This window comes from Bos mutus, chromosome 10 (assembly GCF_027580195.1).
Source record: "Bos mutus isolate GX-2022 chromosome 10, NWIPB_WYAK_1.1, whole genome shotgun sequence".
Taxonomy (NCBI): Eukaryota; Metazoa; Chordata; class Mammalia; order Artiodactyla; family Bovidae; genus Bos; species Bos mutus.
In genome coordinates, this window is record NC_091626.1 from 40,038,622 (window position 1) to 40,056,617 (window position 17,996).

The window sequence follows — 17,996 nt, forward strand, 5'->3', positions numbered from 1 at the left end:
ACTCAGCATGTCCTGGTATATCTGTACCTAGTATTAGGTTGATGAAACCCTTCCAGGCTAGCTGGTAAACAGCCCCTTTCTCTTTCTGTTCTCTCCCCAGGTTATCTCATCAAATCCCATTTATTAGCCCCAAAGTCATGGTATCTCTCTTTGCTTCAGACTAGCACATACAATCTCCATGTGGATGTCTAATAAGCATCTCAAATATGACATGTTTCCAGCAGAACCTGGGTCCTCTTCAAGCCCTAGGTTCCCCATGTCAGTGACTGGCACCCAGTTTGCTCAAGGTAAAAATCAATACCCACGAGTCACCCTTGATTCTTCAGTTTCTCCACACTCATGTTTAACCTCGTGTAAATTCTGTCAGCTCTTCCTCCAAACACAGCGTCAGTCCTTCCACATTCCCCACCCTAGCTCTAGTTGCCATCAGCTCGTTCTTGGTTTGCATCACCTCAGCCTCCAATCTTTCTCCCTGTTTTCACACTTGCCTCCTACATTCTTCTCTGGACAGTCCTTGGAGATATCTTAATCAAATAGAAGTAGAATTTTATCTCTTTCTTGTTAAAAAAATCCTCCAACAGTTTCCCCAAAACTCCTAGAATAAAACCCAAACTCTTTACTTGGCCTAAAAGCCCCTTACCGTCTTGGCCTCCGCCTACCTCTGAGTTCATCTCACACCACTTTCTTCGTCCTCCGCTCTGCTGTGGGGCCTTGGCACTGCTGTAGTGCTTGCTCCTCGGTGCCTCTCTGTCTACTCCAGGATGTAGGTTCCATGAGAGGGGAGCCTTAGCTGTCTACCTCCAGTGACTAGATGAGGATCTGACACACAGTAGGTGCTCAAGAAACAAAACTCATCAATGGAAGGTTATGACCTTGAACCTGGTGAGCCACATACACAAACATGCACACACATGTCCAATGTTTTAGGAGATAATTTTAAAACAGTCCCAACATTTTTTTCAACTACATAGATGCTAATGAAATGTTACCAACTAAAAAACAAATAAAAAACCCCATCAAAACACAAGGCATTGCAGCACTTTGGTGTGAAGCATATAAAACTTAGGAACCAGAGGGGGAAATGACCACTAACACTGGTTTCAGGACCTGGCCAGTTTCCTTACCCCCACGTTCAGAATGAATATGGCATCACTGCTTTCCCTTTTAGGGGCTCTGTAAAACACTTCATCACTGCCTTTGATTCCTTTTCTAAACTGTATTCTTCTTTATATTCTACTTTCTCAATACCTATGCTCATTTCTTGTTCCCTTTATTTACCCTTATTCTAGAAAATAATGACTAAGATCTTATTCTGACTATATTAACATATTTTATCAGTCTTAACTAATTTCTTAAATTTAGAGCTAGGTTTGACTTTTTCAGACAATAATATTTCTGACTTCTGAGCCTATTATCTGATTCCACTATTGGAAATGCAGCAAAAGGCCCTTTCTTGATTCATTCTGATGTTCTGCTTTTAAATGCTTAGTTAACCTACAAATCATTTCAATGGGTAGTGGCTAAAATCAACAGCCCTCAGCAACAAGGTCCATACTTGAGAAATATGAAGGCAATGGCAACCCACTCCAGCACTCTTGCCTGGAAAATCCCATGGGTGGAGAAGCCTGGTAGGCTGCAGTCCATGGGGTCGCGAAGAGTCAGACACGACTAAGCAACTTCACTTTTCTGCATTGGAGAAGGAAATGGCAACCCACTCCAGTGTTCTTGCCTGGAGAATCCCAGGGACGGGGGAGCCTGTTGGGCTGCCGTCTATGGGGTCGCACAGAGTCGGACACGACTGAAGTGACTTAGCAGCAGCAGCAGCAGTGCTTTTGCTCAGTGATTTCTTTCAGTGGTAGAATTTAGACACATAAACTTGTTAAAAGGAGGAAAACATTAAAACAAGCTTGATTTTTTTAGGGCCTTCTAAGAGCTGCTTAATTCTACTCAGATTAATCTGACATTAATCTCCAGTATGTCCAGTTAGTCTGCAAAAGGAATGAAATTATTTCAGTAAAAATAAATGAGTTATGTTTTAATAAATCTATAAATTTTTGCTGAATTACCATGCCTTATTTACAGCAGTTGAGTAGGTATTACGTAGAGACTGGAACTGAGGAGACTTAAATCTGGGTTCTGCCACCAATGCTGTTTTTGCCCAATTAAGGTTAAGTTCTTTCTTTTCAAAGACACAAATTTCTCAGTTATAAAATTAAGAGGTTAGCATAGTAAAATTCGGTATTTCTCAGTTGGTCCATGAACCTCTGAGGGTCTTCAAGACCTTTTCAATGGGCCCAGGTCCTTGAAGCCAAAATTGGTTTTATAATAATATGAAGATGCTGACATTTGCTCTTTTGGTGACAAAGCAATGATGTGCTTTAGTAGGAATCAACAAACAATCCACTCAAAAAGCAGGCAGAGAACCTAAGTAGACATGTCTCCAAAGAAGTCATACAGATGGCCAAGAGGCACATGAAAAGATGTTCAACATTGCTAATGATTAGGTAAATGTAAATCATTTATCTACACTGAGATATCTCACGCCAGTCAAAATAGCTATCATCAAAAAATCCACAAACAATAAATGCTGGAGAGGGTATGGAAAAAAGCGAAACCTCCAATATTGTTGGTGGGAATGCAAATTGTACAGCCAATATGGAGAAGAGTATGGGGGTTCCTTAAAAAACTAAAAATAGAGCTATTATATGACCCTGCAGTCTCACTCCTGGGTGTATATCCAGAGAAAAACATGGTCTGAAAGGATACATGCACCCCAGTGTTCACTGCAGCACTGGTTACAACAGATATGGAAGGAACTTAAATGCCTAGCAACAAGGAATTGGATAAAGAAGATGTAGTACATATATACAATGGAATATTGCTCAGCCATTAAGAATGAAATAATGCCATTTGAGCAACATAGACGGACCTAGAGACTGTCATACTGAGTGAAGTAAGTCAGGCAGAGACATAAAAATATAGCATGCTATCAGTTATATGTGGAATCTAAAAAAATGATACAAATGAACTTGTTTACAAATAAGACTTAAAGAACAAACTCATGGTTACTAAGAGGGAAAGACGGGAGGGGAATGGATAGTTAACAAGTTTTGGATCAGCATGTACACACTGCTGTATTTAAAATGGATAAGCAACAAGGACCCACTGTATAGCACCGGGAACTGTCTTCAATGTTATGAGGCAGCTTGGATGGGAGGGGAATTTGGGGGAGAAAAGATGTATATATACACGAATGGGCTTAGTTGCTCAACTCCGTCTGACTCTTTGCAACCCCGTGGACTGTAGTCTGCCAGGCTCCTCTGTCCATGGGGATTCTCCAGGAAAGAATACTGGAGTGGGTTGCCATGCCCTCCTCCAGGGGATCTTCCCAACCCAGGAATCAAACCCAGGTTTCCTGCATTGCAGGTGGATTCTTTACCATCTGAGCCACCAGGGAGCCCATGTATATGTATATGTACGATTGAGTCCCTTTGCTGTCCACATGAAACTATCACAACATTGTTAATTGGCTATAATTCAATACAGCTGGTTCTAAAAGTCTCTGTTCTTGTTTTTAGAGTCTCTTTTTACTGCACTGAGATCTGAGAATGTAGTCTTTACAATTTCTTTTTGCAATTTTAGAACTGTTTTCTTAGTCTTTTGAAAACCAACGAGGAATAATTTTAATATTATCTTCACCTTTTCCCCTTGGACATCACCAAACACTACTGTGCCAGGAGTTCTGACTATGTTTCAAAATGAAGAATCGAAGGAAAAATGTGGTAAAGATTTCCATGAAAAAAGAAAGATGTTACCTGAAACATATCCGTATCTTTATCATGTGTGTACTCAACCACCACAGTCTGATTCCTTGACAGAGTGTACGATATACTGTGTTGACCTTTGCAGCTGATAGCCTGATAGCGAAAGAAAAATATATAAAAATTCATTAACATTTCAGCAACTTATCACAACTCTGCTTAGAGTTGAGACATCACTCTATCAGCAAAACCCAGCACAAGCTAGTGGTTTCCTAAAGACCAGAGTCTGATCCTGCTATGCCCTGAATTACAGAAGAGTCCATATTGACAAGACTGGATTTACCAAATATTCATCCCTAATAGGAACAATATTTTACTTAAGTCAAATCAAAGTTAATTTACTAGTTTCCAAGCCCTGATTTAATCATAGCCCTAAAAAATATATATATACTTTCTCCATGTTACCTTAACTCAGTAATAGAATTTTTCAGACTAACATGATTTAAAATTTCTTAATTTATTTCACAATGAAACAGGTAACTCAATAACATTTTGTAATGGTATTTTTCCTACATGATAGGGATTATAATGAGAGTAAAACAATCATTGGAAAAAAGTAAATATTCTATTAAAACTTCCATATAATAATGTACTATTTTAGCCAATGATAATTATACTCTGATCTACATCTTATTTAAATCTTGTATAAACAGTTGCTTAATCCAGATAGTTTTTGAGTTAATAAAAAACGTAGCTAAGTTAGTTTCATCACCTCTTTTTAGACTAGACTAAACATAATATAGTCTTTGGTTCAGTGAATCTAGAAACCAATAATACAATATTGTTCTTTTTTCCTCCATAATGATATATTTTACTATATCCTAAGTTGTGGTCACATAGTTTTAAATTTCCAAATTAACAAAAGAAGTTTATTTAAATTCTACTCCAGATTATTTCAATTATACTGTCCATTCCACTTTACCCTAATTTATCTTCATTTCTAATGTTTTAAATACAATAAACAAAACTTTAACAAGCCTATCTATTAAACATTTATTGAATGATCACACTGTATGAAGGCCAAGAAAGACTAAACATTTGGAAGTAGCTAGACATATATATAGCACATTAATGAAAATATACTCTGAACATTTACATTTAACTAATACAATTGCTTATAGTAATAAATAGTATAAGATTACAAATCAGCTTTGAAGTTAGCCTGGTTAACCTCATGGTTATTTAATCAGCTGCTCTCAAGAACGTCATCATTGAATTGATGCTTTGTTGTACATGCATCATGAAGATAATGCAAGTATTAGAAATAATAATTTATACATTTAATATATTAGGGATCTAAAAAAATACTTTTTAGATTACTCAACTCCAGTAATAAATCTTAAATTTTCATTGCTCAAAGTCACATGAAATCAGTAGTTATTGATATGTGACATTTTTTCAAAATCAAATTAATAAAGAACTATTTCCAATTAAGATAAGTGGATGTTTATAGTTAATTGAAAAAACCCACTTAAAATATTTTACTATGCTTAGAGTTACAAAATTGATAACCGGGGAGTAATTATTTATACACTAACTTATTTTAGGATTCCTTAAAAAGTATCTATTGCGTTTAAGTTTTCCATTTATAAGTACACCAACTCAACTTTTTTGGCACATATGCTACACAAAATAACTGTAGTTTGCAAATTATCTGCAAAAGAAGGAGTTTACAAAGGCCAGAACAGAACGCCTTTTAAAAAGTTGGACATTTTTGTACGAGTAGCCTGCAAGTGAAGCTTCTCATGCTTGAAACGTCTTACCTTGAAATCGGTCTGAAGTTTGTATTCTATTCCTTAACGTGCTGTAGTTTTAACATTTAAACATTTTTTACAAGTTTGCTGGGAAATCAATGCCCAGGAAGACCTGCTGTGCTCACCCCATGACCTAGTGCAGCTTCTGGGCCACTCTGGGAAGTCCTGGAAATAGGCATTTTACAGGCCCTAAGTTGCTTCTGGACCCAGTTCTTCTAGAGTGTTTTATTCTAAAACTACTCCTGTGACCCAGAGTATCATAAGAGAGAATAAGGCTATTTATAGGGAGCATGAGCCCAGTGCCACTCCTGGAAACAGACCAAAATCAGGGGAACCAAAGATCTAGACCAGCCCCTGCCCGAGGGGACCCCAAGGCATTAAATGCTGATTCAGGACACCTTGAATGATGAGTCCATTTAAAGACAAACTACAACTTCAGACTTCCTCCAGTTTCCTAAGTGTGGCTATCAATGTGGATCACCAGTCTTAGGAAAAGTGAATGCTTTGAGCAAAGGAAAACACATTTTCTGAGACTATTTAATTAAGAAAGTTTTAAACAAGAGCTCCGTTTTGGAAGTCTCTGGATTTAGGGAAGATGGAGAAATGGAAAAAGAGATCCTCCAAGGAGGAACAAGTCCTAGAAAGTGATGAACTCCCCACTGTGGTGGAGATGGCTGAGGAACTTCAGATCCCTGTGACCTACCTAAATCACTTCCTGTCTGGCAGGGGTCTCCTTCGGTGAGTGCTAAGTGGGGAGGGGAGGCCTTCCTGCAAAAAGCCCCACCCAATAGGCTGTACCTATAGTGGGGAGAAGCATGGAGATAAGTTGGCCAGGACTTAAGTCCTGGAGAAATAAGTTGGAGATTTAAGCCAGGACTGAGGTTTGGAGCAAAAGGGGGCAGTCAAAAACCAGGCCACCTCTGGCCACCAGTGGGCCCCCCAGAAATAATGGAGAGCGTCCACTTGCCTTTGATGCCATGAATCAGGGCTCACATGATTTTGTCTGTGCATTCGAGTCTAGAGTTGGGCCAGACTTGGGGGTTTAAGAGAAGGTTAACAGAGGAGTTTAATAAACCTGGCATTAGTTTTTGCTTTCTCTCTGCATATGAAGCATTAAACTTTTCTGGGGTTAGAAAAGTACCAATTTCTCAGCAGTAATTTTAATATTTAAGATATGGCTCTCAGAGTTTCTAGAAAGTTACAGATTCACTGACTTGAATCAATCATTTCAGGTAGTTTGGAAATAAACATTTTCCCCAAGACACCGAGTTGCTTTGAGATCTATTTTTGAAATATCAGAAAGGAGAGTAGGTTAGGCTGGCCTTCTCTTGGCACTCAACAGAATTCAGTACAAATACAGTTACTGTACTATAAAGTGATTTCACTACACTCATTCAAACACAGAGACCAAGATCTTTAAAATGGTAAGGGGAACCAGCCTAACCAACCTGCCTGGCAGACAATACTGATCTGCCATATTCACTTTTCTATTGTGACGGGGAAGCAAGGTGGCTGACACCGTGTCAGCTTACTATCAGTGCCTCAAAGACAGGTCTGGTCTTCTGTGGTCTCCACCCCCAGCACTGAGAGCATGGCAGGCATTCAAGGGAGGTCAGATGAGTGAATGAACTGCTGCAGATTTAAGATGACACTTGCAGTGTCTTTCCTTGTGTCTTCTCCACCTCTCCTTTACCTTTCACTAGCAAAGGTACTAACACTGACACACTCAGCTCAAATTTATTACGTGAGAATTTTTTTCAGGTTAAAAAATATCACAATTTGACAATTAAATATTAGACGATTACAGATCCAGAGAACAAAGGATTCCAACTTTATCCAGCTTAGGAAGTTAAGCAGTGCTCAGATGCCCAAACCATGGCCCTTTCTGAGTCAGAACTCTTTCTTCCCAGCTGAAGACCTTTACTTCTCGGGTTTACTCTACTTGTGTCCCAGGCTTGGCTCAGCTGAGTTATCCGCTGACATCCAGGCAACAGCTACAGTTGGTTTTCCTGGTTCAACTCCAACTAAATGACAGTGTCCTCCAAGCCTCCAGACTTTACAAAAAAGTTTTTTTTTTTTTTTTTTTTTAAAAAAACAACAACAACAACAAGGCTCACAATGTCTACAGAATTGTCTTCCTCTTATAAGCCCCTATATACATATATGGTGGTTTAGTCACTAAGTCATGTCCGACTCTTGCGACCCCATGGACTGTAGCCTGCCAGGCTCCTCTGTCCATGGGGTTCTCCAGGCAAGAATACTGGAGTAGGTTGCCATTTCCTTCTCCAGGGGATCTTCCTGACTGATGGACTGAACCCAGGTCTCCTGCACTGCAGGCAGTTTCTTTACTGACTGAGCTACCAGGGAAGCCCTATATACAAGCCTTTATAAGTCACTTATAAAGATGTGATGTTGAAGAAGACTCTTGAGAGTCCCTTGGACTACAAGGAGATCCAACCAGTCCATCCTAAAGGAGATCAGTCCTGAGTGTTCACTGGAAGGACTGATGTTGAAACTGAAACTCCAATATTTTGGCTACCTGATGCGAAGCAGTGACTCATTGGAAAAGACTCTGATGCTGGGAAAGATTGAGGGCAGGAGGAGAAGGGGATGACAGAGGATGAGATGCTTGCATGGTATCATGGACTCAATGGAGATGAATTTGAGTAGACTCCGCGAGTTGGTGATAGACAGGGAGGCCTGGAGTGCTGTAGTCCATGGGGTTGCGAAGAATTGGACATGACTGAGTGACTGAACTGAACTGAATAAAGATATGTAATATGTAATGATATCAGAAAGGCAATTCTCCAAGATGCCTAACAAGATGGATTCATGTATTCATGAAAGCTTAAAAGCTTTGAATCAATTTTTTAAAGTATAAGGGAAATAATCTAATCTTTTATTAAGAAGCAGTGGGATTGGTGTTCAATCACAAAGTAAAAGGGAGAAAGCCCAAAGAGAAACTAACTGGTTTCTAGAAAATACTAATTTATTAGAGTTACAATTTAGCCCATTTAATTCAAGCTTTATATGGCTTCTAAGTGAGACTTTATCAACTGTGTAGGGAGAGAAAATGATATTCATCACGGAGGCAAACATTGTTGGTTACCTACCTAATGCCTTTCACCCTGCTAGCTGAGCTGGCTGCTTACATAAAAGCCTGAAAATGAAAAGACTAGCTCCTCCAGTCTCCTCTAAAGCTAGCACATGGAAAGGTGACCCAATGCTGACCAATGGGACTTGTGAGAAATCTGCTGTGGAGTTCCTGGGTTGGGAGATGTCAAGAGAGAATTCTTTCCTTTTTCTGGTAATAGAAGAAATGAACAATGATTAAGGGATGGCTGGAGCTGAGATGGCCATCACTCAACATGAAAGGAAGTCCAAAAGACTCAGAGAAGCAAGCTGAGCCCTGACATCTTTGAGCTGAGCCAAATCTGAAACGTATCTGCCCCAGACTAGCTGTGAGAAAAATGAAGGGCTTTAGGGTGCTTTCGGTTGGGTATTTTGTTACTTGCAGTGTAAAGCATCATATTGTTTAGCCCAAACTTTGTCTCCTCCTGGGTTTCCTAATTCAGTCAAGAGAGTAACCATATTCCAACCAATCATACTTAAAACCTTCATGTTGGGCCTTCCCTAGTGGTTCAGTAGTTAAGAATCTGCCTTGCAATGCAGGGAATGCAGTTTCGATCTCTGGCTGGGGAACTAAGATCCCCTGTGCTGTGGAACAATTAAGCCCATGTGCCACAAGAGTCCCTGTACCACAATGAAAGATCCTGGGTGTTGCACCTAAGACTCAATGCAATCAAATGTTAAAAAAAAAAAAGCTTTTTATGTCATCTCTCAGCCCTCTCTTGCCTCTGTTGTCCATATACAGTTAATTATTAGTGTCGCTGGAGGAGGAAATGGCAACCCACTCCAGTGCTCTTGCCTGGGAAATCCCATGGACAGAGGAGCCTGGCAGGCTACAGTCCACAGGGTCACAAAGAGTCGGACACGACTTAGCGACTAAACAATAACAAATTACCCTCATACTTAAAATTTAACCGTGAGTCAAAGGCAAGCTCACTGATTTTACTGCATGAAGGCACAGAAAAAATACAAAACAGAACAAACAATGTGCGACATTTCACTTTTTCTTCTCCAATACAAAGTAGCTGTTGGGCAACCAGTAATTGCAAAACTGATTTATTCCCCAAAGGAGTTTTACAACCAGCTCCTCTATAGCCCATAACTTTCTGCTTTGGAGATTGGTGGTATAATCTAATCCATTTTCTCTTGAAGCTGGGCTGCCCGTAGTCACTTACTTGACCAATGTAATGCAGCAGAAATGACAGATGACACTTGGAGGCTTGTAGCTTCCCCTTGTTGCCCTCAAACACTTGCTCTTGGCATTCTAAGCCACCACAGAAGACACCCAACTCCCTGGAGGCCACCACACCAGAGGAAGTGCAAGCTACGAGGAGAGTCCTGGAGACTGAAATGCCATATAATGGGGGAGAGGCCATGGAGAAGCAAGACCCAGACATGTGAGTGAAGCAACCACCCTGGAAACGGACCCTCTATAGTTCCAGTTGACCCAGCACTTGCCTTGATCAGACACTGCTCACGTGAGCCCTTCCTAAATTCCTGACCCACAAAATTATGAACAAAATCAAATGGTTTTCGCTAAGCCAAGTGTTGCAGTAGTTAGCTATACAACTAATGGCAGCTGAGCCAATCTGTTTTCATGGCCTGCTGGGGCAAGAGCATCTTTTCTGTCTTATGTGACTTATCACATAAGGCATCAAGGTGATTTGTGTGTCCCAGGGCATGGGACAGGTATAGATAAGCACAGTGCCTTTACAGAGAACAGGGGTTGGGTTTCTGATGGCACCTTCAAAGGCTCCTGAGTACATATTAAGAGGTTGTTTGTGGCTATAACAAATATCTGTTTTTACTGTGATAATCGTCAGTTATCAGGTTAAAAGAAAGTGAGAGTCACACTGCACACAACACCATCACCCAGATGTCTGCGGGTGTCACTGGGGAAGCTACGATGTCCAACTCTGGCAAATCACACGTATTATGTACACAATGGGGCATGCCTTCCTCAACTAGAGTCAGCCTTATTCAAGGGGATGTGATGTGTGTGTGTGTGAATCTGGGTTTCCAGTGAAATGAAATTCTCTTTCTTCAAATCCACAGCATACTTGTATTGCTGTATCTCAGAACCAAACGACCCAAGGGTTCAACAATCCCTTGTTGAGGCGTCCAGGATGCCGACTACGACAGAACTGATTACTGCTCTTTTGCCACACAGCGTCAGACTAAATCAAGTGAGTGAGTTTTTGAAAGCAGCAGCAGCCTCTATAGTTTCTCTTCTTGTGAATAGATAGATAATAATGTTTTTGCCTGCCAAAGCAGAGGGCCAGACACCAGGTGTGGCTTAGGCATTGCTGCTGCTGCTGCTAAGTTACTTCAGTCATGTCCAACTTTGTGTGACCCCATAGACAGCAGCCCACCAGGCTCCCCTGTCCCTGGGATTCTCCAGGCAAGAACACTGGAGTGGGTTGCCGTTTCCTTCTCCAATGCTTGAAAGTGGAAAGTGAAAGTGAAGTCACTCAGTTGTGTCTGACTCTTAGCGACCCCACGGACTGCAGCCTTCCAGGCTCCTCCGTCCATGGGATTTTCCAGGCAAGAGTACTGGAGTGGGATGCCATTGCCTTCTCCAGGCTTAGGCATTAAAGGAACCTTTTCCAGATAAATCTCAAGTTTTCACAGAGCTGCTCTGAAGAGCTCTGCACCATGTGTCCGAACTTGGTGCCATTCTGTGATGCTGTTCACCACACCCCGTCTTTCAGTTTCTAAGGAAACATCTCACAAAGAAGTTAGAGATGCTCTAACAACCCATCAGATGGGGACAAGCCTAAAAATGTCCTGAACAGTCTACTCATGGAGCCAGAGACCCATTCGTCTTTTGGGTCCCACCAAGAAACATAACATGAGCTTGTATTCTCTACAGCCTTCTAGATGATGTCCACAACTTGGCACTCTTTAATAAGGCACAGTAGATTAAGTACAGGCTCCCCAGCCATGTTTTAGGCAAGTTTATTTTAAGCTACTTTAACTGTTCATTCTAATTTGTAAGTTAATATTTCAGCCCATTGTACAATTCAAATACATAACTATGCAAAACTATTATTGCTGAAATGAACTGATAAAATGGAAAATAACTACATTGACCTTTCCCAGCCATTCTGGTTATAAATACAAACCTTCTGTGATAGGATGGACTGCTATAGAAACAACATTTTAATTGACATGGAAAAACTTAATAATGGAATCTGTTATGGGGTAGGACTGAACTGGGCCAATGAATGTAACCTTCTTTGTTCAAAAACACCTTCTGATATTTAGAGCAGAAAAGTGCACATTTATGAGCAGATGAATGAGTCTGCTGTGAACTCTGTAGCATATTGGAAATAACTGATGAATGGCTTTACTACCCAGAGCACCGTGTCCACTGTGGGATGCTGGGGCCGTATAGGTGGGGGGTGGGTACTAGAGGGTACCAGCACATATGGGCACAGTGTAGCTGCCCTATAGGTCTCTGGCATTGCTTTGCCTCATTGCAACATCCACTGGTAATCCAGCACATGTCTGAACACGGGGCAAAAGGGAATATTTACGCCAGATGGCTGTCTCAATATGACTACTTGGTTTATCCTGCTGAGCTTCCAAGTTTACATGTACTTTGAAAAGTGAAAGCGTTAGTCTCTCAGTCATGTCCAACTCTTTGCAACACAACCCCATGGACTGTAGCCCATCAGGCTCCTCTGTCCATGGGATTTTCTAGGTAAGAACAGTGGAGCGGGTGGCCATTTCCTTCTCTAGGGAGTCTTTAGGAAAGGAGAATAAGACCACGTGTGGACACTGCAGAGATCAGTGGCCAGTGGATTCTGATGTTGAGGAAAAAGCCGCACTCTCGGCCCCAGACCTAGATCCTCGTTTTGTCACTCACCCACTGTAACCATTTCACAGAAGTTATTACCTTTATAATTTATCAACAGAATGGGTCAATGTCAGTAGCATTCACAACACTGTATTCAAAGCAGAGGGAATGGTGTACAACATGACACTGTCTCTCCTCAAATACAAACCTGTGCTTGGAGCCAGCACTTTCCTGTAGTCCATAACAAAAGCTTTAGAGATTACTGTTCCGTTTAGCTTTAAATATGTGTTGGACATTGATTGTATTAATTAGAGATAATCCTGGTTTGAAAAACATGTTTTTCCAGAACTAATGACTTTTATGTCAAGCTGACAAGTATAATTAGGCAATAAATCGTCAATCAGTCTGGTTCAGATTGCTACAGGGAAGATGAGATCTCTGCCATCCTTGTCAATTTATGTATAAAATATGCATGAGTACTATTTCTAAAGAGAGGAGGTGGCTAAAGGGAATTCATAATTTATTTTTGCATTAATATACTCTTTAAAATATTCTATCTTTTCAAGGAGCCATATTTCAAATGAGTGCCCAAACCACGGCTACAATTAGAAAGTCACAAAATGCCTACTTGGATTTCATCAGAATCAACAGTGTTTCATAAAATAAATAAATCAAAATGATAAGCCTATTTGTTAGAGGCGATGGCGTTGAACTTGGCAGTGGGCCACACCCACGCCCGTCTGGGATTGGCTCACTGAGCTATTCCACAAACCTTGGCAGAGAACCCAGTGCGTGCACAGGGCTGGAGCAGACGCGGTCAATCAATCCAGCAAACACAGATGCCAGAGAGGATGTCTGAGCAGAAACGTGTTTCTAACTTGGAGTCACTCCTAATTACACTGAAGCTGGATTTGGTCATGGTACCAATCACAGGAGATCACTTGATACAGTTCAGAGTATGACACACTGAGGGCTGTGGTTGGAGAGCTGGGCAGGAACACGCTGATGTGCCTTGGAGCGATCTGTTCCCAGGAACTCGTACATCGCTTACACTGATGGAAAGAAAACCTCCTTGAGGGCAGGAACTCCTGTCTTTTTGAATCAGTCTTCGATTCAGGCAGAATACTGCGTGGCTAAAAGTACAGATCAGGTGGGTTTCCTACTTCACTGATGACCAGCTGTGGGACTCTACGCAGGTTACTTAAATGCTCCGTGCCTCAGTTTTGTCATCTTACAAGTGCTGGTCCTCGGTCCAGGAAGGTTAGAGCTATCTCAGGGCAAAGATGCTTTAGCGACTTTTATATCCTCCCAGTTTACCACCAAGTGCTGAACGACGGACAGGTTCAGATCCGAGTCTGTATAAACCTCTTAGGCTATCCTAATGTGCAATCCCCGGTTTCCATTACTTTTGTCTCCTGTCTTTTGGAAAATAAGGATGATGTGCAATTTTCCCACAGAGGACACACATCTAGACACATGAACCGGTTACATTACCAACCACATGTGTGCGCTAGTCACCATTAGTGACGGTCAATTTCTAATGGTGACTTTGAAAAGGCAGACTTTTCAAAGACATCACCCCACACTGGCTGCATGGCAGCGCCCACGAAACAGGAGAGGACAAGGGAGGGGTAAAGTCCTGATAGCACAAGGCAGAACTCTGGAGCTTCCCCCCTCTCAAGGCCCACACAGCAGATGTCAGAGCCGCTGACTACCTAGGTAGTGACGACCACCGTGGTCCCTGGAGAAGGATGGAGAGGGTGGGGGTCACACTCATCTGGTAGGAGACAGAGAAACTGACTTCTAACAAATACATTCACCAGAACAGCCATTTGTTTTCTCTGGAACGTGAGATGTGAGAAAGAAGGGATATAGGAAGAAAAGATGAAGATGCAATGTATTTTAAATGCCATGTATTTCAGTGAAAATGAAAACAACGATGAGATACCTCTTTGTTGTACACCTTAAGACTAGAAGAGAGAAACCTAACCGTGGTCTCTTATAACAGGAGGTGGTAAACTTTATGGAGACATATTTAGTCAGTCAATGGACAATGTGTTAAAAGATGGGTGTGAATTTGTCTATTGCAACATCTAATTTACTTATCTGAACATTAAAGTATCTGCATACATAAGAGCTACCTGTCACAGGAGACAAAGCTAATTCAAAGAATGAACCCTAATAAATATGAATTATAAATAACAGTATCTTGCAAAATGACTAGGCTGAAAAAGTGAAATTCATTGTTCAATAATTCCATTTATATACTTTTCATAAATAATGCATTTACTGGGTAAAACAAAGTATATCTTGTTTCCAAAGATACACAGGTATCTACCATAAACTATGTGTTACAGGGAGCCACCAGTAAATGCAAGGTCTAATTTGTTGCCATAAGCAGGCAAACTTCCCAGTGCTATAAATTGAATATGACATAAATTGATTTTATACTAAGATATTCAAAGACCCACCATACAATTATTTTAATATGTAGGCCAGTTTATCAGTTGTCAAAACGATCCTTTGAGTACTGAAGAATAAAAAGACTAAAATTTACCCTTGCCTCAAAATAAAATATAAAACTCTATTGATTACCTATAGCGAAAAAAGCAAAAGCTCTCATTTAAAAGACATTTTAAAAAAAATGAAAAGTTGCGGGGGGTGGGGGAGTTCTATTTTTTCCTTCATTTTACTTGGTATTTTATTTTTAAGGCTTGGCCTTGAAAATTTGGCCTTAAAATTTGTCCATCTGCTGAAGAATCTCATTTTCTTCACAGAATAAAACCAGTTGAATAAGGCCACATCACAGTTATGTAGAAATATGAAAATATTTACTCTCAAAAGACAACATTTATCTTGGCAGCTGGTATTTTCAAGATGTTCAGCCTGCTGGAATGATGCAGGTTGCAATCCTATTACACAAAACTTTGAGTAAGACAATGACTGAAGTACACGGAAACATACATGTACCTAACATGTATACCTGCCCCCACGCAAGCCATTCATACATGCTTTGGATGTTCCTCCTCAAGCCTCAATCAACTGGACTTCTTAGAAGGGCCTCTGTTATCTACGTGTCCTTGGGCCATATTCTGAATCTACTTCTTAACCTGTAAAGTACAATACCTGCATTGAAGAGTTGTTGGAAAACCTCGAATGATGTTTTTAAAGGGCACAGAATTTAGTTCCCAATAAATAATAATTATTATTCTAGTCAGTTATTTTTATGATTAAAACAGATATCTATCAGATAATTTAATACTTAATTATATAGGGTGCTCCAGATTCCTGATTGTTTGGGAAAGCAGAGAATATTGTTACATGTTGTTGCCTAATGTGTGTGTGTGTTAAGTTGCTTCAGTCATGTTCGACTCTGTGACCCCACGGACTGTAGCCTACCAGGCTCCTCTGTCCATGGGATTCTCCAGGCAAGAATACTGGAGTGAGTTGCCATGCTGTCCTCTAGGGGATCTTCCCAACCCAGAGATCAAACCCACATCTCTTACGGCTCCTGCATTGGCAGGTGGGTTCTTTACCACTAGCGCTACCTGGGAGGTCCCAAAGCTAATATGCATGCAGAGTACCAAATGTTACTAGTGAACAACATGCTCCTTCCGACGCAGCCCTCCAGAGAGAGCACCTCCAGTCCTAGTTTCATGTATATCCTTTTAGGGAAAATCTATGTCTAAGCTAACACAGCATAGATGTCAGAGATGACAGCACACTGTCCACAGTGCTCTGTACCCTGCTTCTCTCACTTAACAACTTGTACAGTGATCTGTATCCCCTGGCTATTAGTGCTACATCATTCTTTTTGATGTCCAGATGTAGCCCGATTTATCAATTTTTAAAGTTCATTTAAACATTTTTCTATTTTACAAGCAATGTTGCAATGAATATCCATGCATTCAATTTGCATACAGGGAAACATATCTAAAAGATAAATTCCTAGAGAAAATTGCTGGATCAAATGTGCACTTTTAATATTGATAGTTACTGTCAAACTACTTTGCCTAGAAGTTATACCAATTTAAATTCTCATCAGATGTATTTGAGAGTGTATTTTCCCCACCCTCACCAACACAGAGAGTTTAAGTGCATGTGTCTGTATTGTAGGATATGTGAAAAGTGGCCTTTAAGCATTTCTGTTATCATTACTGAAGCTGAACATGTTTTAAAGTGCTTAAAAGTCATCCCTCTTTCTTTACTATGAACTGTTTATATCTTCTGTCCATTATTCTTTTGGGTTACTGGTCTTTTTCTTTTTGATTTATAGGTACTGTTTACATTATTATCCCCATTGTCTGTGATAAGAGTTGCCAATTACCCCACTCAATTGGATTCTGACTTTAATGAACTTCCCTGGGGGCTCAGACTGTAAAGAATCTGCTTGCAACGCAGGAGACCCGGGTTCAATCTCTGGGTTGGGAAGATCTCTGGAGAAGGAAATGGCAACCCATTTCAGTATTCTTGCCTGGATAATTCCATGGACAGAGGAGCCTAGCAGGCCACACCCCATGGGGTCACAAAGAGTCAGACACATCTAAGTGACTAACCGAACAACATGCTTTTTAGAAGTTTATCAAGTGATACATCTATTTTTTTAATGGTTTCCAAATTTTTACCTCATAATTAGTAAGGCTTTCCTCAATCCCAAATAAAGTGAACAATTTTCCATTTTTTAGTACATTTATGATTTTACTTATGATTAAAAATATTACTTGAACACTTATTTGAACAGTAGTAAGTGGTTGTAAAGATAAGTTTTCTATTTTTAGCACATAAAAGTCATAATACGTGCATACCATGCAAAATGTTTTTTTCCTTGTATTTTCTGCACATTTTGTTTAGAGAAAGTGATTCTGTTATTTGCTACATAATGATCACAACTCTTAGGCCTTCATTGGGTTACATCCCTTTTCATTATACAGAAACTTTCTTTGAGTTAATACATTTTTTTTTACTCTAAATTCAATCCTTTTTAATATTAAGATGCAACTTCAATTCTTTTTGTTTGCATTTCTTTGATATGCTCCATAATCTTACCACAAATCTAAATAATTTTGTTTTAGATGTGTTTTATATATAGCCTATAACTGGATCACATTTTTCTATGTGATCCAATTCTGTTAATATGTAAGTTTAGAATATTTACATTTATCGATAGATACAAGATATATCTTTACTCTGCTTGTATTACTGTTGTTGCCTTTTATTACAGAAACAGTTTTACTAAGGTCTAATTAAGACAGTAAATTGCATCTATTTAAAATGTACAGGGACTTCCCCGGTGGTCCAGTGGTGGAGAATCTGCCTTCCAATGCAGGGGATACAAGTCTGATCCCTGGTCAGGAAACTAAGATTCCCCATGCTGCGGGGCAACTAAGCCCATTTGCCACAGCTAGAGAGCCTGTGTGCCACAACCAGAGAACTTGGCACACTGCAACGAGTGAGCCCACTCATTCTAGAGCCTGTGCTCCACAACTAGAG

General features: G+C 40.3%; 1 protein-coding gene across 2 annotated transcripts in view; it reads right to left on the minus strand.

The window, feature by feature from the left end:
• Positions 1-17,996, minus strand: part of PELI2 (pellino E3 ubiquitin protein ligase family member 2) — a 199,598-nt gene that overhangs the window by 22,857 nt on the left and 158,745 nt on the right. The window contains exon 3 of one of the 2 annotated variants that reach the window (XM_005887354.2): positions 3,816-3,917. The exons of the other annotated variant lie outside the window; for it this stretch is intronic. Coding sequence (XP_005887416.1) covers positions 3,816-3,917 — 102 coding nt within the window. The remainder of the gene's footprint in view (positions 1-3,815; positions 3,918-17,996) is intronic. 2 annotated transcript variants of the gene reach the window in all.